This window comes from Plecotus auritus, assembly GCF_963455305.1.
Source record: "Plecotus auritus genome assembly, chromosome: 12".
NCBI classification, from domain to species: Eukaryota; Metazoa; Chordata; class Mammalia; order Chiroptera; family Vespertilionidae; genus Plecotus; species Plecotus auritus.
Genome location: NC_137778.1, coordinates 44055088 through 44078710, shown reverse-complemented (window position 1 = coordinate 44078710; position 23623 = coordinate 44055088). Strand labels below are relative to the sequence as shown.

Sequence of the window (23623 nt, the reverse complement as noted above, 5' to 3'; positions counted from 1 at the left end):
TGTAATTAACTCACCCCTCATGCCTTGGCGGGGCCAGACCAAACCATTTCATGGGACTTACATGGCTCGCTGGCTAGACGTTCCCCACCCCCGGTTTAAACAAACCCGAACTTCATTTCAAAGAGCAGAAACTTCATTCTGAGAAGAGAGAATGAAGACCAGAGAACACGGAAAGGGCAAGACGTCCTCCCCGGCCGTGGGGAGCATGTGTGTGTTTCAGGTGGCCACCCGGAAATTCCACCCAGCTTCCCCTCAACAGGAAAGCTGAGATTCAAGCCGCTCTTTAAAAGCAGACATTCCAGCCCGGCTGGTGTGGCTCAGGGGTTGAGCATTGACCTATGGACCAGGAGGTCACTAGTTCAATTCCCAGTCAGGACACAGGCCCGGGTTGTGGGCTTGATCCCCAGTGTGGGGCGTGCAGGAGGCAGCCGATCCATGATTCTCTCTCATCATTGATGTTTCTCTCTCTCCCCTCCTCTCCCTTCCTCTCTGACATCAATAAAAATATATTTTAAAAAAAGTAAAAGCAGATATTCCAGGGCTCAGGGAAAAGTCTTCAGAAGGTCTGAGTGCTAAGCTGTGGTCATGTTTTTAATCTTATGAGAGTATCTGGTGGCAAATTTGGTGAACTGCCCTGGACTGAAGCTGCATTTGGGGTCGGACCCACAGCTGATAAACCCCGGCATGGAACTTGACCCCCTCGACGTTTCCACCGCCCCCTATAAGGGGGAACCCTCTGCGAGGCTCGGGGCAGGAGGCACCGCGCCGAACCCGGTCCTGTCCTGAAACGCATTCCCTTGGCCTCCTCAGCTGCTTCTCAGATCCCATTACCGCGAAGCGAAAGCAAACACTGCCTTCACGGAGAAAAACGATTCGTTGTGTCAATATGGAGAGAGGCTCTTTTCAAAACAGATGGTCTAACGGGAAGGGACTTAGCGGAGAAGCTATTGGAAATGAGGCCCCAGCTCTTGGAGACGTGGGGCGTTTTGTTTGCAGGGGACGCTCCACCGAGGCCTCGCCCCGCTTAGGGCCCACGCGGATGTTTGTCCAGGAGTTCATAAATCTTAGCAACGGGGCTTCCGGGACCTGCCTGCGGGCCCGCGGCCTCGCGGAGCCTGTGTGCGGGGCCACGGCCTTGCCAGGGTGCGCGCACAAAGGCTCGTCCTGTGGCTGCGACGTCGCAGGTTGTTAGGCGGAGCGAGGGCGCGGACTATTCGGGAACCGCAGCTCCCGTGAGCACCGTGAATGGCACCAGGGACTAAAACACCACCGCGATGGTTCTCTCAGCGATCATTCTCTCACCGATTTGGATGCTCAGGCCCTTGGGGGCCGCCTCCATTCCCCTGCTGGCAGCGTGGCAGGAGAAGGAACTGAATGGCCGACGGAGACACGGTGCTGGCGACAGCCCGCTTACGGGTTTCCGGCCTCCATCTACGGGCACGTGGGGCAGCCCACATGATGCTGCATGGAGATGGCATCAAGGCCCTGGTAGCTCCTGCTCCTGCCCCTGCTCCCCTTTCCTCCCGGCATTGTGAGGAGTGGTGGGGCAGGGAGTGGCATTCCGTTAGAAGCAGAATATATAATTCTTTCTTTTTTAAAAAATGTATTTTTTATCCATTTCAGAGAGGAAGGGAAAGGGAGAGAGAGACAGAAACATCAATGATGAGAGAGAATCATGGACCGGCTGCCTCCTGCACGGCGCCCCCAATGGGTGGATCGAGCCCACAACCCAGGCGTGTGCCCTGACCGGGAATCGAACCCTGACCTCCTGGTTCACGGGTTGATGCTCGAGCCAGCCGGGCCCCATTCTGCTTTAAAGGCAGGTGTTCGATGCCGCGAGAGAGTGTGCGGGTGCGAGGTCTGCCACTGTCTGGGCTGAAGCTGCACACGCTACAGTCAGTCCCGTTTGTCTGGGGCAGCGGGAAAGCAGACGTTTGGCGAAGGCTGATTTCAAAGTCCAAGCAATGGAGACTGTGAAGAAGATACGAGCATCAGGGTGCCTCTGTGCTCCTCTCGGAAGGCCCTGGCGGGAGCCTTCACTAGTAAGTGACAAGACAATCGTAACGATGAGAAATGTGGGCCGCAGGGGACAGAAACCCTCAACGCCCTCCCTCAGCGTCCCCCCCACTCGAGCCATCAGTGACACAGCCTCCAGCGCCCATGTGGCCGTCCGTCCTTCCCACTGGAACTGTCAACAGCAACACGACAAGGTGGGATCATCAAAGACCCGAGACTCTTGCTTGGGACATGCCCTCCTGATCTTTCAGCAGCGTCCCCGAGCGCAAGATGCAGAGGGAGGGCACCACCTACCGGACACTCCTCCGTATGTGGTCCGCTTCCCGGCGCCCACTGCTGGCCAGGGCGTGCCGTCGGCTCGGAGTCCCATCAGGCCCGAGACGGTGTTGGTGGCAGTAACGCCGTCTGCACCACCTGCGGAAAACACATCACCACTTACCTGCAGTTTTGAAAGGGACACGGGGAACCGGTTCAGACCCGACAGCCCGGGAAAACGTGCCCAGCACCCCCTCACGAGTGTGTGCCCCCACTCCTTCAACTGCGCTTAAAACGCTGGGCACACACATGGGTAATTGCTGCCACTTCATTTTCCCAATTCTTGTACAGACTTATGGGTGCCGAATGTTCTTACTCAATGCTATTTCCCAGGTAATTTACTATACATATATATATATATGTATATATATATGTGTGTGTGTGTGTGTGTGTGTGTGTATATATATATATGTATGTATATATTTGCAATATAAAAAATATATAAAAACATATATATATTTGCAAATCAGAACGCAATTTCCAGTGGATAGAAGGCAGCATAGATGATTTGTAAAATCATGCACTGACTGTACGATTTATGGATTCAAGAGACTTTACTGCACATATGTTTAAGGCAGTGTACTAGGCCTGCCCAATAAAATATAATGGGAACTCGTCAGCAACTGCACATCGTGGAAGTTGGTATTTTTTTCTTTTCCTTTTACTTTATTAAAAGTCCAAATGCTGCTGTTGGACCGTTACGTTATCACATCATTTGTTTCCGGGTGAGCTGCTGTGGCTGTGGCTTTGTTTCCTAATTCTTCCTGCGTGAGACACGTGTTTATGAGAAAAATAAGAACGTTCCCTGGCTCCCAAGTCTGGCGTCTCTTTATGAGCGTGAGTCGGGGGGCGGGGGGGGGACATCTACCTCGTCTGTGAGCTCAGGGCTCACTCTGATCCTTCCCGTAACCTCTAAACCAAGACAAACACGCACGTTCGTGGCTGGAGATAAACGCTGTGTGACGCCACCCTTCAGGCCGCGCGTGCACACCGGGGCCGTCGGTGCGGGTCTAGAAGTCTTACCTTCCTTGGCAGCTCTCGCGATGCTGACGATGTCCGTGACGTTGGGGGTCAATTTGGCAAAAAACGGGATGCGAACCGCTTGCCGAACCCAGCGGCAGATGTTCCGCACCAGCTCCGGGTCCTGTCAGACAGGTGAGCGGAGTACAGACCGTGATTAAAGAGCCGTGCTGTCACCGCAGTGTGTCCCAGCCACCCCATGGCGCTGAGCTCCACGGCATTTCTCAGGATGACACCGGACGCATGGGGGTGGGATTGGGGTGTCCCCGCTTGACGTGAACGGCAAGTTCAAAGCACGGAGGTTACACGCCTCTAAAGGGCCTTCGGAAACCAAAACTATGGAAGAACGTAAGAACGTGCTCCCCACGACATGGCAGGAATCAAACGTAAACTTCGGGGGTGAGTGTGGGACACCCGCAGGCTTTCCAGTGACCTCCTTGGCTGACGTCCAGCAGGGAATGTCTAAACTGGTGACCCCTGGGTGAATGCTATGGGACCTGAAACCCTTGTTTCCGTTGTTATTATTATTATTATTACTATTTAATCCTCACCCAAGGGTATGTTTCCATTGATTTCTTTTTTTTTAGAGAGTGGAAGAGAGAGGAAAAGAGAGAAGCATCCATGTGAGAGAGACACATCGATTCGTTGCCTTCTGCACGTGCCCCGACCAGGGCACGGGCCAAGGAAGAACCTGCAACCGAGGTACGTGCCCTTGACTGGAATCGAACCCGGGAACCTTTGGTCCACAGGCCGGTGCTCTACCCACTGAGCAACACTGGCCAGGGCTCGCTTCTGTTCCCAGAAGGCTTAGTCTTGTTGACGTGTGTCCAGGAGGAAACCTGTGACTCCCTGGTCAAACTAATAAAGAGGCGAGCAGGTGCTGAGACAGGCTGCACGTGATCATCAGGAACTTCTCCACGATCCGAGCAGCACTTCCCAACACGCACCCCTCCAAGGAACTGACCAAAGTGGCACCAATGAAATAAACTAAATAAACTAATGCTCCCGCGCCCGCCCCCTGGTTCCGCGGCGCCTGCATCCTCACGGGAAGAGTGTCATTTAGCCGGTGATCACCTGTCCGGTCCGGGAAAATAGCTTTGATGTCGTCACGTTCTTTGATTCCCACCCAGACAACAGTCCCCCCGCCCCCATTAATTTTAGTGCAAAATTTATTCTGACAGGTACTGATAATGCACTTTGATAAATCACCTTAAGATATGCAAAAGCAATTCATTATTGAACGTGGTAATATTATCTTAGCAAGTGGAAATGTGGTGTTTTTTTTTTTTGAATAAAAGAAAAAGCCAGAAAAAAACAGTCATATATTTCAACGATGAAACAGTAGGCAAGTACATCCTTTGCAATTAATCTTTGTATATGTAAGGAAGCTGCTCTTTGCATTTTAACCTTTCCGAGTCTTTTAAGATGAGATTTCGAATGGTCTAACCTTTAGAAAGGACCTTTTCACGTGGGCCTAACGCGTCTCGACCCGTCATCTCGCGTTCCTCTAAACGTTACGCGTTTGTGGGCCAAGATGCTGCAACGAGGTGATTTCTGGTGATTGTTATTGTCTCCGTGCAGCAGAACTAATAATTTTAACGAAGAGACATTTCCTTCGGCTTTGCTTGTTCTCTTTCAGGACAGTCATTTCTTCCTGAAGCAAAAGATTGGCTGTGGCGGCGTATGGCATGCTCCACAGGGCACACTGCACCGTGACCAGCAAGACCTGGAGACGGAGCTGAACAAATTCTCACTCATGGAAACGGAGATCGGCCTGCCCACGCGATGCTCATGAATTATTTATCACCACGCCGCTGGCGTGAGGGAGGGAGTTGCATCTTCGGGACTTTCATGTTTAAGTGATGAATTTCCATGGGACGTAGCCTAGAAATGACAGCAAGTCTAGATGATGGGGATAGCATGTCCTTCGAGAAACGCTCTTCGAGGCAGAATCGGACAATAGGTGAAAGATCACTTGCCTCGCATAATGCGTGGCATGCAGCCTGCTCAGAATCACCAAAACAAACTGAACATCTTACTGGGGCCTGGCCAGTGTGGCTCAGTGGATTAAGCATCATCTCAGGCAGCAAGAGGTCGCTGGTTTCTATGCCGGTCAGGGCACAGGCCCGGGTTGTGGGCTCCATCCCCAGAAGGGGGCGTGCAGGAGGCAGCTGATGGATGTTTCTCTATCATTGATGAGTCTATCTTCGCCCTCTTTCCCTCTCTCTAAAAATAATCAAGAAAAACATATTTTTAAAGATCTTACTGGGTTCCAGTTGGGTAGACACAAATAATCGAACACGTGCTTCCAAGTGGCTTTCACTGTCGCCGACCTCCTTGTCTTTGTCATTCACTTTGAACATCTGTCGTGAGTTGTCCCCCTCTTGCTCATCAGGAGTAGGACACCTTAAGTGAATGCCTTTCACCCACTGTTTGACAACGTGACATTTGTCCTAAGGTGATCAGTATTTTTTGGGGAAAAAAGTCCCCTGTTACTGTTGTCTATGGAATCCTGTGCGTCTGTTCGCAGGACGCATCATGTGAGCCTCCTGGATTCCTGCTGTAAGTGTGCAGCGCGTTCAGATGTATTTTTCTCATCTTCACCGTCAGCCAAACCAGCTGCTGACGAACCCTCAGACGCAGCTGAAATGTAACTGGTTACCGGGGAATTTTAAAGACGACTTCTGACCAACGTTCTCGCAAACTTGCATGACTTCTGTAAATTGCGAAGCTTTGTTTGACACACCCCCTCGGGGTGATTCTAATCCCACGGAAGTGGGGTAGACTGGGAGCAGATAGAGCGATCTGTGCACCGTGGGGAGGAAGGGCAGACGGAAACTACTCCCGCCTCCCTGGTGTCCTCCCACGTCTGGTATTCACGCTCAAGGTCAAAAAGAGAGGAACCGTGTTCCTGCCTCTTCACCTCGTTTTCCAGGGAAAACATCAGACGTGGTTGCCCTTCCCAACAAGCGCGTTTTTAGAGTCTTGTTGCAACGAATAGGTTGTAGACCCGTTCTAATCCCCCCGAATCTTCTGGAAAGACACAAGGAGCCGTGAGCGCTCAGACCAATTCAGTTTAACAGCATCCACACTGACAAAGGGTCCGTCACACCACGCAAGCTGAGGCTGCTCTTCGAACGCCAGGCGTGGAGCACTGTGGGCACCCCCAAAACCCTGGTTGTGCCAACGAGAAGAATGGATGGGAACCTGGCTCCCTGTCAACAGAACTGCTTCAGAGCCACCGGTCTGTCGCAAGAGGACCCTCTGGGATAGATTTCTATGGGGCCCCAAAATATTTTAGGAGAGCTAATGTCTAAAAGCATGAACTCCAAGAAGACCGGTTTACAAGTCTGGGATAATTTCAGAGAAAAAAAAAATGGTGGATAATCATGAAAGAGAGAGAGAGAGAGAGAGAGAGAGAGAGAAAGAGAGAGAGAAAGAGAGAGAGAGAGAGAGAGAGAGAGAGAGCAAGCGAGCGCACGTGCGAGCAGCTGAACGAGTCTTTTAAAGTGCCTAACCCACACCAAGTCTGCCAGGATCACCAAGCTGTTACTGTCTCTTCCCACAGCTATGAATCATACCCATGATGCCAGGCTGGCGGGGCTCAGTGGTTGAACGTCATCAATTCCCAGTCAAGGGCACATGCCCAGGTTGTGGGCTCGATCCCCAGTAGGGGGCGTGCAGGAGGCAGCAGGTCCACGATTCTCTCTCATTATTGATGTTTCTCTCTCTCTCTCTCTCTCTCTTCCTCTCTGAAACCAATAAAAACAAATTTCGAAAAAACAAGACCCAGGGGGACTATGACTCTCAATCTCTCCCACAGCAACGACTGTGTGTGCGTGTGTCTGCGTGTCTTCTCGAACCCCCGTTAACCTTTTGTCACTCATGTGACCACCAAAGACAGCTACCAGGCAACAGAGGGGATTCCCTGTGGAAGAGGACAGGAGGGACGGCGCGAAGCCTGTAAAGAGATCGTGAGGGTCCGGGAGCTGATGGGGGCCTGGGGGTGCTGCCTGGGCGACGGCCCCAGCTGGACTCACTCAAAAGCGGAGGAAGGCAAGCGAGACAGAAACCTGGCGGCTCCGACCATTTCCAGGAGGAGCAGCCCTGGGTCCGTCTGCGGGTGGGACCCTCGGAAACAGCTTCCTACGAGGACCAGGCAGCGACGACGCAGCAGGAGCTGGGAAGTGCAGTGCTGAGGAGACGGCGTGCCGCCCTCGCCCCACGGCCCAGCTGGCTGGCTGTAAAGCTCTCCTGCCGTGGGGCGGCCTGGAGGGACCTGGAGACCAGTATGCTCAGTGACAGAAGCCAGTCTGAGAAGGACAAGTGTCCCATGACCTTACTCACGTGTGGCATCTAATGGGCAGAATGAACTGACCAGCAAAGTAAGACCCGGAGCAGGGGGGCCTGGAACAGACTGACACACCTCGACATGGGGTGGGGGGACGAGAGGGGATAAACCACAGAAGTTGTATGCTTATAGGCAAAGCCCATGGACACGGCAATGGGGTGGTGAAGACCTGGGGTGGGGGGTAGGGGCTGGGAGAAGGGGGTAAGGGCAGGAAAAGGAGAGATATCTGTAATACTATCAACAATGAAAAGTTTATTTAAAAAATTTCCATCTGGCCCATAAGATAGTAATTTTTAATTCTAATAACCAGTATGTAGTTATAGTAGACTAGAGGCCCGATGCACAAAATCCGTGCCAGAGTCGGCCTTCCTTCCCCCGGCTGCCGGCACCGGCTTCCCTCTGGCACCCGGGACCCCGGCTTCCCTCGCAGCCCCGGCTTCGTCCGGAGGGACGTCCGGTCTAATTGGCGTCGTACACTTTTATTATTTTAGGTAGTACAGTATGTAGCTATATGGCCTCGTGCTGGCAGGTGGGAGTTACGGGTGGGGGTACCCTGCGACGCCCTCTCTCTGGAGCACTGGCACTCCCCCAATTTCGAGGGCCCCGAATCGCCCTGGTTTCCTGCGGCGAACAAAGGGAAGCGCACCAGAGAATGGGGCTGAGAATTTCTTGATGAGCTAAATTACAAGTGAGGTTTTTGACTTTAAGAAACATTTCTCTTCAATTTACCTGGCAATTTTCATGCTGTACAAGTCTTTTCAAAATTCCTTTCTTAGAAGCTGGCATTTCAGCGAATCCATTTAGCAGCTCTAACCTGTTTTCCACTGAGGAACGTCTGAGCCCTCATCGGCAGGCCCGGCAGTAAGTAGCCAGCGTTTCACCACGTCCTTTTTCTGACAGAGAGAATGTGGGCCCGGGAGGTCAACCCGAGTGCCTCTTTCAACTTCTTAATTTTCTCCCCCATTTGCCAGGCCTGCACCATCATCTCCTTTAGCAAAATTGCTCCCCGAAGTGAAATTCAGCCATCCCTGGCCAGTGAGAACTATGAAGGCCCCCACTTCATTCCTACCTGCAAGACCAGACGCAGCGTCAGAGTAAAAATCACTTCTAAAAGGGGACAAGTGAAAGCAAGCACTTAGGACTATAACTGCCTGCTAGTCAGTAGCCGTGGGCCTGACACCGGTGGACACTGAGTCACTGTGTGTGATGAGGGGTGACGGTGGGCACTGTACCACTGTGTGCGATGAGGGGTGACGGTGGACACTGTGTCACTGTGTGTGATGAGGGGTGACGGTGGACACTGTGTCACTGTGTGTGATGAGGGGTGGACACTGTGTCACTGTGTGTGATGAGGGGTGACAGTGGACACTGTGTCACTGTGTGTGATGAGGGGTGACAGTGGACACTGTGTCAGTGTGTGTGATGAGGGGTGGACACTGTGCCACTGTGTGTGATGAGGGGTGACAGTGGACACTGTGTCAGTGTGTGTGATGAGGGGTGGACACTGTGTCACTGTGTGTGATGAGGGGTGACAGTGGACACTGTGTCAGTGTGTGTGATGAGGGGTGATGGTGGACACGGTGTCACTGTGTGATGAGGGGTGACGGTGGACACTGTGTCACTGTGTGATGAGGGGTGACGGTGGACACTGTGTCACTGTGTGATGAGGGGTGACGGTGGACAGTGTGTCTGTGTGTGATGAGGGGTGACGGTGGACACTGTGTCAGTGTGTGTGATGAGGGGTGACGGTGGACACTGTGTCACTGTGTGTGATGAGGGGTGACGGTGGACACTGTCACTGTGTGTGATGAGGGGTGACGGTGGACACTGTGTCAGTGTGTGTGATGAGGGGTGACAGTGGACACTGTACCACTGTGTGTGATGAGGGGTGATGGTGGACACTGTGTCTCTATGTGTGATGAGGGGTGACGGTGGACAGTGTGTCTGTGTGTGAAGAGGGGTGACGGTGAACACTGTGTCACTGTGTGTGATGAGGGTGGACACTGAGTCACTGTGTGTGATGAGGGGTGACGGTGGACACTGTGTCACTGTGTGTGATGACAGGGATGGCCGCTGAGAAATGAGATGGGGCCTTCAGCTGATGTCAAATAGACTGAGCCTGTTCTCCACCCAATGGTGAGGTGGCCCATGGCGCGCCACCCCCCCCCCCCCCCCCCCCGAGCCCTGTGTGCACGGACCCTCCTGCAGTGCTGGAGCTGAGCCAATGCTCTTCGTAACAGGTTTCCTGACCTCATACGCCACAGAGATCCCCTGAGGGATGCCATGACGGTGTGATTACACGTGGCCACATGGCTGTTTCTGAATAGTTAAGAAACAGACCACACGTACACTATACACATGAGCCACGACGGGCCGTCCACATCGCCTGTCTAATGAAGGGCAGTCAGATTAGCCTACTTATGTGCACCGCCCACAGTCCCCTCCCCACTCAGGTCTACACACTGGCTCAGCCCCCGAAAGAATTAATTTCCTCATGTATCTTCCCTTAAGGTTTTGTATATTCTTCTATTTTTATGGCTTCATAGAACTTTAGTAAAGAGATGGCTATATGGTATTATTTGCTACATAACTGGGTGGATCATTTGATAAAAATATTTGAAAAATATCAGTAGGGTTATACATTTTCAAAGACACGTTAGAAAAGATGATCCAAATGGTCGGACGACATAGAATACAGGTGTGCTCCGGTAAAGCATTCTTACACACTCGGCTGCTAATTGTCCAAGAACCGCATACCTATTGTGCACAATTGGCTTTACTGACAGCTTGCTGCAATTACGCTGTGATTGTTGCAATCAATCAGTATAGAAAAGCTATCACTTGCAAATTTTTCAGTTAATCTTATTGCATCAGTTCTTCGTACCGAGGGGCCTTTGGGTTTATTTCTTCGTGTTATTGAACATTTCATCAAAGCTAACAATTTGTTTCAGGAGTGATAAGCTAGAGAAAATGACTTCCACGGTGAGTGAGAGGTAATTGGGGCCAGTTTGATAGGAGGAACTTAACACCTACAACAGCTACTGAAGAAAAAGGGAACAGGAGGAACGTCGTAAATCTAAATTTTGTTAAGAATGCATGAATAGGAATGAGCATTAACAAAAAATGTATTTGAGGATATGGAATTTGAATCCTGCAGAAGGTCGTTTTTGTGGTTAAGCCATTAACGTTGAGTGCCCCATATGAGAGGGAGAAGAACCGCTTTATTGTAAGCACATTCAAAATCAAATCTCTCCCTTTGGGATAGAATCGGAGTTGCAAATGGACAGTCCTGGTCTTCTCTATTTCCTGTGTTTGATCCTTGACAAGCACTTTGCAGGCAACGCCAGGTGAGCTGAGAAACATCTGCGTCACCAGATGTGAAGGGCACACCAGGTAAGCATGTTACTCTACATTTAAAACAAAAATGCAGCCGGGCCGGCGTGGCTCAGTGGTTGAGCGTCGACTTATGAACCAGGAGGTTACAGTTCGATTCCCAGTCAGGACACATGCCTGGGCTGCGGGCTCGATAACAGGTAAGGGGTGTGCAGGAGGCAGCTGATCAATAATTCTCTCTCATCATTGATGTTTCTCTCTCTCTCCTTCTCCCTTCCTCTCTTAAGTCAATAAAAATATATTAAAAAAATAAAACACAAATACACGCAAAAGCGAGTAGCTATCAGATTATTCCGCATCTGTGAGTTTTGATCAATACAGTATTCACATAAAAAAGAATGGACAGACATTGATATTTCCCCAAACTCCGCCAATACCAACACATAACCATGTGCTTCAAGAACCCCTTACTCTGGGACCTCCCTCCTTTCTTCGGGAACAGACAGCTGTTGGAGCATCACGCATCCTGTAGTTCATCTGATATACTGATATCAAGTGAAACCACAGAAATAAGCCCAGACCGGCCCGGCTGTAAAAGAAATCCGAGGAAGGGAGTCCCACACTGATGCGTCAGCAACAGCCCTAAAGGAGTGTGAAGACCTGTCTGTTTCCTTGCACATCCTGTTCTTGCTGTTCGTCACAGTTAGTGCCTGAAGGAGAGCCGAGCCTGTGTGCGACAGCCAGTGTCGGCGCAGTGGTAAACCACAGGGCATCACCGGCCGTGTTTATCCCATTTGCATAGGGGAGGCCACCTGTTGTCCAACAATCCCTTTACTGGGGGATACTCACTCACCCACTCACTCATTCATTCAACAAATGTATGTTCAGCTACTGCCTTTGTTGCTGAGGTTATAACAGCAGATAAGACAGTTACTGGACTCATGGAGTTGTCATTCAAGTGGCAATACAGAAAGTAAAAATGAATAAATGTGTAATATAATTTAAAGTGGGTATTAAAATATAAACAGCAGGGCGGGAGAAAGGGAGACTGGGAGGCGGTGTTCATGGGGACGGCTGCCTGGGCTCACCCTGAGGAATCCACATTGAACTCTGTGGATACTGTGTTCTGTCCAGGACCAACACAAATCACCATTGGCTGTTACAGTGACTTAAATTATTTTAATTTCATGGAGTTAATTTTTTTTCTGTGCTCCTATGTTTTGCATGGTTTGAAGTCAGGACCTGAATATATTTTTCATCATGCCATATCATCTAGAGGGGGCAAAGCACTGGTTCACAACAGATATATTTATCATCGACTATTTATCGCCTTCGATAAGACTTTATGAGAATGAGATGTGACTTCAAAGCAAATGCCAGGCGCACATCTATATATATAAAAGGCTAAGTGTCCTTCCGACTGGTCGCTATGACATGCACTGACCACCAGGGGGCAGATGCTCAACGCAGGAGCTGCCACGAAGTGCACCGGCGGTTTAAAAATAAATAGCACCACGGACCTGGTGCTGACAAACCTTCCCCACGTGGGACACAGGCCCTGCCACACTCCGGAGCGACAGCCACCAAATCCCCAGCCAACGCTTCCAAGACCGCATGGAGCAAAGTGCGGCCCACAGCCCAGCCCAGCCCGGAAACGGTCACTGTGGGCACTGGGTAATGATGTCACATAGCAACGCCTGGCTTCCTCTCCCTAGCGACTAGCCTCCTTGGCGTTTCTTCAGCCCAGGAACACGATTTGCTTTATAGCCAGGTGCAGACATTTCACACTGTAATCAAATGTCTGTGAAGCGTTTTCCCGAGCCTCATCTCATTTGATCCTCAGAGAAGTCCTGGAGTAGGTAGACAGGAGACTCGGTGGAATCCTATTTTCTTTTCATTAGCCAGAAAACGGAGATTTAGAAAGTTCAGAAACTGACCCGACTGAAAAGAAGAAATGGTGGACCTTGAAAATGACTTCCGGTTTTCTCACTGTACAGAGTATAGTCAGACACTGCTGCAGTTAAATATTTTACCCTTTGTTCTCCCTGCGTGATCTACAATAATAATCTACTTCGTGTTGATATTTCCTGCTGTGTTGCTGACAATTACCTGGAAGAGAAGTTGGGGTGCCTCACTGGGCTGGAAAAAGTTTAGCTACATCAGAAAGCAGGTCTAATTAAGCAAGTTCATTCTATATCTATAAAAGGTTAAGTTGACTCGTGCATGCACAATACATATAAAACTCTTGCTGGCACCAATTGCACGTGTGTGTTTCGACCTGTCATTGTCGACCAGGAATTTGGTTGACACTTCTGTTATAGAGAAAGAGTGAATAGCGATATTAAAGTATTTCTTCTGATTAATTTCTTTTCAATGTGCACGAATCTGTGCACCGGGCCACTAGGGTTTTATAAGATACTACCTGTTTCTATTACCCCGTTTTCTAGGTAACACAATAGCAGGGAACCGAGAGGCAGGTGTTAGCAGGTAGAGGGCTTGTGAAAGTTAGGCTAATGCTTAGCCAAGCCATCGGCTTACCCAGCCTCACTGTACTAGTCACGGTTCTTGTAAAACCATACATTGCTCTACTTTATAGTATATGAGAACATTCACCAGAAGTTAAAACCACAAATGTTTGCACTTGTGTTCCAATGGGTTATTGCTGGGTAGTGAGATTTTCTTCACAAAGGAATGGAGAAAAAGGGAAGGAGGCGGGGAGGGAGGGAAGGAGGGAAGAAGGGAATAAGGGAGGAAGGAAGGGAGAGAAGGAGGGAGGAAGCAAGGAAGAAAAGGAGGAAGGACGAAAAAGGGGGGGAGGGAGGGGGGAGGGAGGAAGAAAGGAAGGGAGGGAGGAAGGGAGGGAGGGAGGGAGGGGGAAGGAAGGATGGATAAACGGAGGGAGGGAGGCAGGCTGGCTAAAGAAGACTAGACCTAAGAAACTGAATTAACTCCTCCAAATCACGGCATTTGTATTTTGTCACAAATTCAACAATAGTGCCATCTGTTCAGAGCGGCTTAAGAATAATGGGTAGCATTTCACTTTCAGACCCAGACCTGGAATGACATAAGATTAATTGAATGTCTGTGCTTTTATTAAGAAACTAACGTTGGGTTACATTTCTTCTTAAAGCTACACACGCTTCTGCTCGAGCAGGCAGGCAGAGCCGTGCAGCCCCCCGTGCTCCTGAGCGTGTGCGTCCTGGGCCGTTCAATGGCGCGCTGGAGTTCCTTCGCCGCCAGGTCCCTCGCGTTCCCCGAGACGCTCCCGAGACCCAGGCTGTCGTCTCCGAGCTGTGTGCCAGGAGCACCGAGGACGCAGCACCGAGGACGCAGCCGGGGCTCCTGGGCCTGGGTCTGCCGTGGGGGCCGGAGGCGGCCGGCCCTCCTGCCCCGCCTGCGTGTGGAGCTCTGGGTCCGAGCTGCCTCCTCAGATGAGGTCTTTCAGCCACTGCTCCTGTTTCTGTTTTATGTCATTGACTGTCAAGGGCCAGGTGACTTCCACAGGCAGTGAGCCCTGCCAAGGTGGCTCAGTGGTTGAGCGTCAACCCATGAACCAGGAGGTCACGGATCGATTCCCAGTCGGGGCACGGGAAAGCCGGGTTGCTGGCTCTATCCCCAGTAGGGGGCGTGCAGGAGGAGCCAATCCATGCTTCTCTCTCATCATGGATGCTTCTATCCCTCTCTCTCCCTTTCTCTCTGAAATCTATAAAAATACATTAAAGAAATAAAACAGCTGAGTAAAATACACATGTATAAGATGAAACTGCTTACAGTGTATCATACATGCACTCTGTTTTCATTGAAGACATACACCCACATACGTATGTTTGTGTAAGCACACACATGCACGCACCACGTATGTCTGGGCCTGTGCGCGCACACACTAGTGAACAGACGAGCAGTGGCAGTGCTGTGCGGGCAGGACTGGGAACTGCGCCACCAGCGGCGGATGTTGGAACGGGGACCTCGGTCCCTTTTGGTGGGTTCTGTCCCCAAAGCACCTGCATCTGCGCCGAGCGCGTCCCCTGTCCTCTGAGCATGGAAACGGTGTGGGCTGGTCATGCACCAATGGAGGCCGTGCCTCCTCCTGGCGGGGTGGGGGGGCAGAGACTGAACAGGGACCGTGTGCGGGGTCCCCACGTGCTGGGTCCCCGGCCCAGGACAAGCAGTGCTAATATGCCCTGGGCTCTGGGAGAGAAAGTGGTAAGTGTGTAGTCGATAAGGAAGTTAATGCTTTATCAATGTGATCGATACACGGAACACACAAAAGCAAGAACTGAAGAACGGCGCCCCAGAACGCAGTACGGCTGGGACACCCACAGACTAAACCCGTGCTGCGTCGTGTTTGTGGGGCACCTGGGGAGGGAGCGCGGGCCACGCAGCAGGGAGGGTGCGAGCGAGCCCTGGGCCGCGGATGCACTGGCCTTGGCGGCCTCCTGCAGCCGACGCCCACAGTGCTGTGCAGGCGGGCAGGTGTCCCCACCGAGAAGCACAGGTTAATTTTAAAAATGATTTATTTATTTAAATATTTTTAAAATTGATTTCAGAGAGGAAGGGAGAGGGGGAGAGAGAAACATCAATGATGAGAGATAATCACTGACTGGCTGCTCTCTGCACACCCCCTACTAGGGACTGAGCCCATAGCCTGGTCACATGCCCTTGACAGGAATCAAAGCCGGGACCCTCCAGTCCGCAGGTGGACACTCTATCCACTGAGCCAAACCGGCCAGGGCCACAAAGGAATTTTTCAAACGGACCTGTAGAAAGTGACCCCTGAAGAGAGCCAGCTGCTGATTCTCAGGATGGGCATGCAGGGAATGTGAAACCACTTTTAAAACTGGATGTGTCTTAGGAAACAGAAGTTCCGGGACATTTGGCAGGGCCGAGTACATCATATGCTCTATATGGGAAAAAGGCAAAGGGATGTTTAAAAACGTTTCTGCCAGGGCTCAATGCAGAACCCGCGTGAACCGCTCATAAATGATTCCGGTTCTGCTTCTATGGACTCATCAGGGGTCCCCAGGGACCATTGAAACATTTCAGTTAGACTTCGCTACTCTCCTCGAGGAAGATTTTATAGGAGAGCGATACTCGGGGACTTGAGAAGGTCTTGGGACACATGCTCATTAACATCTCCGTCTCAGGGCCTGGGCAGTGGCTCTCTCTGCTAATTTCTTGCTAATTCTTCGGTAATTGCTAAAACTCGGTTTATTCAGCTTAGTATGGCACTTACTTGGGAGAAGCAGATTTAAAAAAAAATGTTTTCATTAATTTCAGAGAGATGAAGGGAGAGAGAGGGAGTGATAGAAACATCATTAAGAGGAAAAGCAGAAAAATGTTTAAAATACTGATTTCTTAATTTTGGGATGGAAAAGTGGGGGGCGTCTTATACATGAAAAAGTAAGGTAATGACAAAAATTAGCCCGGCCGGCATGGCTCAGGGGTTGAACGTCGACCTATGAACCAGGAGGTCACGGTTTGATTCCTGGTCGGGGCACAGGCCCAAAAAACAAGGTTGCAGGCTCAATCCCCAATGCAGGGGGGAGGGGGGCATGCAGGAAGCAGTGGATCAGTGATTCTCTCTCGTCATTGATGTTTTTCTCTCTCTCCCTCTCCTTCTCTGAAATCAATAACATTTTTTTAAAAAAATAATAATTACAGACGTTATTCAAAGAACCTAGGAGAATGGAACTGCCGTGAATTCAACCAAGGGCGCTGACCTCCCGCAGGCGCTCAGCATGCGTGGGAGCATGGATGTGCGGGAGCTTTACATGATGCCAGGGAGAGAGAATGCCACCAGGTGCCAGGAAGCCCGAGTTCTAGTCCTGGCTTGGGGACAAGATGAAAATGGATCAGAACGGGGAGGCAAGCCGTGCTCCGAGAGATGGAACGGGAACCGTACACGTCCAACGTCAGGAAGCTGGGATGCGGAGCTGAGCAAGGTGGTGAGTGAGGGGAGGCTGTACAGGCTGGGGGAGGGCTGGGGCCTGGGGCCAGGGCACTGGCTGTGCGCCTGACAGCTCTGCGGAGAGTGGGAGGGGAGTTGCCAGGAGGAGGGTGGGGGTGCGGAAGGAGCAAAGACGGTTTCCTAGGTGACCGGAGATGAAGAAGGAAAACGGACAGGCACACGAAGAGGGTGGTAAGATGGGAGGAAGTTTCTCTCGGGCCTTTTCTCACCCACGGGGAGAGTGGGCAGGGGCCGGGAAGATGGAGACAGGAAACATGAAAGAGGGGAAGCCGGTCAGACAGTAAAACAGAGCAGGCTGGGCGTCGGCCCCAAGCAGGGAGGCTGGTCTGGGCAGGAGGAGGGACCTGCTGACGGGAAAGCAATCAGCCAGGAGAGCCAATCAGGTTGGAAGCCGGACACCCCAGGACTCACCCGGACCCCCACCCCTGCCCACCCCCGTCCCGTCCTCCCTGCTCGGAGAAAAGCACTAATCGCCCCCGCGCCGTCCACCGCACGGCCCACAGGGTGCCGTGACGTGTCCATGCAGGCAGGCCCCAGGGCGACCCCTCTGCTCCCGCTGTTCTCAGGCCGGAGGTTTTCAAAAGGCATCAGAGCCGAGAGCCCGACTCCCAGGTCTTCTGCTAAGAAACCACCGCGCAGTCTAAGCGGGGAGTCAATGGACACGGTTTCTGGAACTGGCTTCCGGCGAGGAGAGCACCCGAATGAAATGAACGGGAGGCTGAGTGGGATGGTAAGGCGTGCGTGGCCAGGGGAGGCCGGGACGAAGAGTGGGAGTGCTGGCTAGCTGAGCGGCCGCGCAGCCGTGTCCACGGGCGTGGCTGTCAACGCTGGGCAGGGCTGTCCCCCAGCTGCAGGGCCTGACTGACTGGTGGCTGTGTCAACGCTGGGCAGGGCTGTCCCCCAGCTGCAGGGCCTGACTGACTGGTGGCTGTGTCAACGCTGGGCAGGGCTGTCCCCCAGCTGCAGGGCCTGACCGACTGGTGGCTGTGTCAACGCTGGGCAGGGCTGTCCCCCAGCTGCAGGGCCTGACTGACCGGTGGCCGCTGGGCTGGCAGCGTCGGAACCTGGTTTTCTTCCCGGGAAGGGAGTTACCTCTGAGCCGACAGGCAGAGCGTGGTCCCGCTTTCGTCCCCGTGACACCGGCCTCCATTCCTGCCTCCTAAGTGGGTGGGCCTTCCACGTGTAGGCATTTAAGGAGGTCTGTGACCGTGTAGTCCCTATGTCATCGAATTCCATAGACCAAGTGGCAGGACATTATAATCCCATTATTTAAAAAAAATTTTAAATATGATTTCTATTTTTAGAGAGAGAGAGGAAGGGAGAGAGAGAAACATCAATGTGAGAGTAAAACATGGGTCAGCTGCTTCCTGCACCCCCTAATGGGGGTCAAACCCGAAACCCGGGCACATACCCGGACCCGGAACTGAACCAGCAACCTTTCGGAGCACGGGACAAGGACCAACCGAGCCGCACTGGCTAGGGACAGTTCCATCATTGACCACCATTCCACCCCAAACACGTGGGACTGAGACAGTGGGGAGTTAGCTTTGGTAGAAACAGCCAACAAACAAAGGCGGGAGCGAAAAACTGTGTAAGAGCAAAACTTCGCTTCTGCCCGACGGCAACATTTAAAACTGCGCTAAGTGGATTCTGCAAAGACGGGGAGTTGCCAGAGGAAGCCACCCCCTCAGGGAGCTGGTCGGCACCTCTGAAGCTCTGAGTCCCCCAAGAAGGGGCCCAGGCTTCATCCACATTGGGAGCAGGTGGGGGTGAGCAAAGGTCTCAGCAGGCGCGACGGTGACACCACAGGTGCGGGCACTGCGCTGCCTCAGGCGCCACCCACTTCGCCAAGGCCCCCTGGGAGGCGACCTGTCCCGCCCTGTCGCCTGGGAGCCTGGCTCTCTCCCACTCACACCGATAGAGCCCACCTGCTCAGTGAGGGGCCCCCAGCTCACTACACAGAACCAGGCATCCTGCAGCCTTCCGTATGTATGTATGTATGTATGTATGTATGTATGCATGCAGTTTATTTCAGAGAGGAGGAGAGAGGGGGAGAGAGAGAGAGAGAGAGAGAAACATCAATGAGGAGAGAGCATCATGGATCGGCTGCCTCCTGCACGCCCCCCACTGGGGATCGAGCCCACAACCCGGGCCTGTGCCCCGACCGGGAATCGAACTGTGACCTCCTGGTTCCCAGGTCGACGCTCAACCTCTGAGCCGCGCCAGCTGGGCCTTCCGGTTTTCTACGGCTCAGGAGGGCCTCCGTCCTGACGTGTGCCCGTGTGGGGAAACCCCCATGTTAGGGAAGCTGAGAAAAATTCCCACCGTCTCCTGGGCTCAGGGACGCGTGGAAGAAAGGCAAGCCGCACAGGAGCCCCCACGCAGGAAGAGTGAGTGAATGAGGTCGAGGAGAACGCCAACTTAAGTGTAATGAGTATCCTCAAGGAGCTGCAATTAGAAAATAAAAATAATAACTAATTGAACGGGCAGTGAGGGTTTTCCGAGTACTAAAATCAAGCAGAGGGATTGAAAAGCCGTGCAGCCATGCTGAGAACTGAATTAAAGGCCCGGATAATACCATGAAAGGGGAGAGGAAAAGGAAGAAAATGAGCAATAAAGTAAGGTTTAGAGAAGAGGAGTTCCAGATGGGGAAAATGACCAGGGAATTAAAGAGGGAATCAAGGAAATAACAGAATAAGAGTTCCCTGAGTCGGAGAAAGGCTTCTGACCAAAGGGCTCAGTCAGACGCAGACAGGATTAATTTTACAGGGAGCCACACACCTGGGCATCATCAGGGCAAGCGTCTGACCTCCAATGCTAATGAAGACGTTCTCCCTTCTGCCCAGAACAAAACATCGTTCTCCTACAAAAGGAAGACGACCTGACTGTGCTGTGAAAACAAAGGATGCGATCCAAGAATCCTCACGTCAGCGGATGAAACACTCGCACGTGCAGGAAACAGCACAACGGTGTCCAACATCCGAGGGCGCAAAACGATGCCACCCGGGTCCTGGCATCTTATCTGGAGAAACTACTCAAGGAAGCACCCCACCCTCACAGAACTTCAGCCGGAAGCAAGTCCCTCCTTTCCAAGCAGAGGAGGAAGAATATAACAGCACAATCAACAGTGTTGATGCGACTCGCTTTAAGCTAGAGGGTGATAACTCTCTCTAAGCAAGACTTGGAATGTAAGTTACAAGCTATGACTCTTAAAATTAAACCTGTATATAATTATATATTTGAATAAGTAAATATTCATGTTTAATAAAAACCTGCAACTAAAATTTTTCAGCTATGCAGAAAAACCCAGGCATTGTGGAGGGAAGAAAACAGGAAGGAGCAGATAGGAGGAGTCTAAACGCCCCATGAGTAGAGGGAGAAGGGGTTCAGGCATAAACGTGGGGTGTCCTAGAAGGGCCATCATCAGTAATGAACTTGATGTACTGGCTGAGTAACACTGCTGAACAGATCACTGCGAGCAGAACGAGTTCCATATCGAGTGAGAAAGACCCAGGAAAAACTGCAACCAAGTACACATACAGTAAATGCACAGATAGGCAATATTAATCAAATGGACCAGTCACCACTACATACTGACAGGCTGAGTTTCTTATAAAAATATCCAGATTGGTTAAAAGTTAAGCCAAGTAGCTAAAATGAAAAGAAGTAAGTGCAGGAACGGCACTATGATGTCAAGAGTGAAAATCCGGACCCAAATCACGAACGCGGTGAGGGGGGACATTCCATCATGCAACAGGCACGGCTCCCCGAACCACAGGCGCAGACGGCTCAGCACACAACACGAGGCGCACAACCTCGCCGTAGGGCTCAAGGCGTAGCACGCCGCTATGGCTCTGTGGGACCAATGGGAACATACATGAACACACAGTGACAGGAGAGAGGAATGCAGCTCGGTCAGATCTGGACCAGTCCGCCGGGGAAACTCAGCAAGGAGGGCGACCCTGAGTGACGGGACTCACCAGCTTGGTCTATGAGGTCAGTGTGGAAGCAGGAGGCCCACCCAGCACAGCACACCTCTCCTGCGCCCAGGTGAGCCCACTGGACGTGCCCCTGGCCACAAGAACATCTCAGCGGTTCCCCCACAAATAGTGGTTCCAGTCAACCGGTTCTTGGACCAGACTCCAAGCCTCCACTCCTCCACCCGCTGCTGGTGCTGGCAGGAGAGTGGCAACTGGGTGAGCGACAGAGAGAAATCGGGTCCATGGGTGGAGAGGGTGCGAGGCCTCAGCCCTTGTCCCCACGCTCCCCTGAATCAGCGGGACCACCATTCCTGGAGTTGGGCCTCGTTTGTCTTAAGCTGGTCTGTCTCCCTTGTATGTTTTCTCTATAAGAATATCACAGTCACCAAATCCAAGGTTCTCTCTCTCTCTCTCCCTCTCCCCCTCTGTCCCCCCTCCCTCTCTCTCCACCTCTACGCGCAGGCATGTATACCGGATTTATACAAACACCTTCCTTCACTTATGTTGAATTACAAAGACCCTAAATCGATGCAGATGTCCTCAGAATTATGTCCAGACGCACACGCCTTGACACGCTACACTTTTCTCATGAACCCTTCTTTTCTACCCACCCACCCCGCCCCGAGAGTGTAATTTAAGGAAAAGATCAGGGTCTCAGATTTACTCAGGAACCCACGGAAGTTTCACACGCCTAAATGCTTTCACGGAACTTGAACCACACGATGAGAGATGACCACGTTTGTCTCCGGCTTAGCACGTACCACATTCGGGGACCTCAGGCTGGAGCGTGAGCCCGATGGGGGCATCTATACGCAGACGCCGGCCAGTGCCGCCCCCAGGGAGCCTTTGCTTTCTCACCGCGCTCCGTCACCAGCGCTGCTGTTTCCCACGGGACCCCGTTTGGAAGCTCACACGCTCGTTGGAGGACATGAAGTTAAAAAAAAAAAGGCCCAGTAGAAATGGACTATGTTCCTCTTCAGTGAGGTTACTTCTGACAGGTATAATATATGTATATTTTTAAGTCCCAGAGGCCTTAAACTAACACGATCAGGAAACGCTACATCTGAAAAATTGTCTTATAAAATTATAAGCTGAGAAAAAGGAGTCCCTTTGCATAAGGCGACTTAAGCAGCTGATCTTGTCTATGTCCCCTTCTTAATCTCCTCTGTTCTTGAAGTATTGAATTTTTCTAGTTTCCACTTCCAAGAACAACTAAGTTAATTTTCAAAGGTGGCAGGAATGGCCTTTCAGCGAATAAGAATTTTTCATGTTGTGCCTTCAGAGGACGCGGAGACCTGTTATTATTTTATGGGGGGACATCACCCAAGTTCCCTCCTTAGGAGGAAGCACCGAGACTTCCTCATGACTTCACACAACCTCCTAGGCTGAGCAGAGAGGCTCGGCTTCCCAGAGGAATTCATCAATGTCCAGATGATTACGACCGGCTGTGGGCTCCGCGGTGGCAAACGTGCTTATCAGAGTCATGCATGAGAACGTAAGACTAACATCCCTTCATTTGCATCCACACCATGTCCATGAAAATAAGGACGCTGAAGACGAGGTCAGGCGGAGCCCCTGGAGCAGACGCTGATGAATGAGTCTGAGGGCGATTTGCGTGGGGACAGTAGGTGGGCTGTCGGGTGGCAGGCCAGCTCCGTGGGCTTGGGGCTGTTTTTATTGAGAGCTGTTTGCAGCTTCTGTCCTGGCAGCTCACCGAGGGCTGATCATCTGTGCCCCATCCCTCGCCGTCACCACCGCAAAGAAGGATGGTTCCATTTTTTTTCATGGCAGAGCCCCATTTTTGAGGTCCGTGGGAGTCTGCTCCCTGTCTGGGGTCCACTACAGTTTCAGGTATTAATTTATTTATTTTTTTACTCTTTCTACTTTTTATTTTGCTAAATTTTTATTTCTTTACTAGAGGCCCGGTGCACGAAATCCGTGCACTCTGGGGGTCCCTTAGCCCAGCCTGCACCCTCTTGCAGTTGGACAACCTTAGCACTGCTGTGGAGGCGGGAAAGGCTCCCACCACCGCCAGTGTGCTGGCCAGCCATGAGCCCTCATTGGGAATCTGCCCCTTGGTGGTCAATGCATGTCATAGCGACCAGTCGTTCTGCTGTTCAGTCGATTTGCATATTAGCCTTTTATTATATAGGATTTGTTTTTATTGACTTTATTATTTTAAAATAAAGAGCTAGAGCAAAGGAGTATGAGGGGCAGGGGGCAAAGAGGGCCTAATATATGGTGACGGAAGAGGATTTGACTTTGTGGGCACAGATCTTGGATCATAGAAATCCACACCTGAAATCTATAGGATCCTATTAGCCAATGTTACTCCAATCGTTTTAGGTATTTTAAAAAAACACACGATTAAAACAAACAAAACAAAATCAATAAAACCTTCTAAAAACCTGAGGACGGGTGCGTTCCCTGACTGTTGTCAAGGTCTTCTGAGCTTCACGTGTGTGCGTGCGTGTGCGTATGCGTGTGTGTGTAATTGTCTCCGCTGTCATCTGTGAACCCAGACAGGCCCTCTTTGTCTGAATGTGACAGATCAGTTAGGACTGTGGCAACTACCATTTACAGCTATTGATTTCAACGTGACATTAAAGGCCCCAAATTCAACCATTATTCTCTTCAATT

General features: G+C 51.4%; 1 protein-coding gene across 1 annotated transcript in view; it reads right to left on the bottom strand.

Moving 5' to 3' along the window:
- Window positions 1-23623, bottom strand: part of DPYD (dihydropyrimidine dehydrogenase) — a 387253-nt gene that overhangs the window by 62603 nt on the left and 301027 nt on the right. The window contains exons 17-18 of the mRNA XM_080648192.1: window positions 3355-3475; window positions 2311-2430 (exon numbers count right to left, since the gene is read on the bottom strand). Of these exons, the coding sequence (XP_080504318.1) occupies window positions 2311-2430; window positions 3355-3475 (241 nt within the window). The remainder of the gene's footprint in view (window positions 1-2310; window positions 2431-3354; window positions 3476-23623) is intronic.